We start from the raw sequence: 489 nt of genomic DNA on the forward strand, positions 1-489 counted from the left end.
CTCGAGCGCCGCCGTGTGGTTCCTCACTTCCCGTTTCCCACTGGCGCCGCAGGAGGACACGGAGCCCTACTTCATCGCCATCTTCTGCTTTGAGTCGGGTATCAAGATCCTGGCGCTGGGCTTCGCGCTGCACAAGGGCTCGTACCTGCGCAACGGCTGGAACGTCATGGACTTCGTGGTCGTGCTCACCGGGTGAGTTGGCGCCGTCGCCGGTTTTCTTTTCAGCGTTTTAGCCGGGGGGGCCTGCGTGTGTGATTTCAAACGGGATTGCCTTCATTTTCGAAGGGTTTTCGAAGAGCAAGGCAACCGTCTGCTTTGCAATCATATATTCTGTGTTCCCCCGCTAGTCTAAAAACTCTATTCTGATTACTGTTTATTTATATAGTTTTTGGGGGTCGGCGGATGACAAGTCACCCCGCTATAAAATCCGAGTAGCGCTCAGACCGGCACCTAAACACCCTATTCCAGAAACACGTTGGCGGCGGCGCA

The 489-nt window shown here is 55.0% G+C and overlaps 1 protein-coding gene across 2 annotated transcripts in view; it reads left to right on the plus strand.

Moving 5' to 3' along the window:
- The first annotated feature begins 57 nt into the window (after positions 1–57).
- LOC109511051 (voltage-dependent P/Q-type calcium channel subunit alpha-1A-like) overlaps positions 58–489 on the plus strand; it is a 27,544-nt gene continuing 27,112 nt past the window's right edge. For both annotated transcript variants that reach the window (XM_019861786.1, XM_019861787.1), the window contains exon 1: positions 58–192. In XM_019861786.1, the coding sequence (XP_019717345.1) occupies positions 167–192 (26 nt within the window). In that variant the 5' untranslated portion in view covers positions 58–166. The remainder of the gene's footprint in view (positions 193–489) is intronic.

The sequence above is a fragment of the Hippocampus comes genome, unplaced genomic scaffold, assembly GCF_001891065.2.
Source record: "Hippocampus comes isolate QL1 unplaced genomic scaffold, H_comes_QL1_v1.1 scaffold7, whole genome shotgun sequence".
Taxonomy (NCBI): Eukaryota; Metazoa; Chordata; class Actinopteri; order Syngnathiformes; family Syngnathidae; genus Hippocampus; species Hippocampus comes.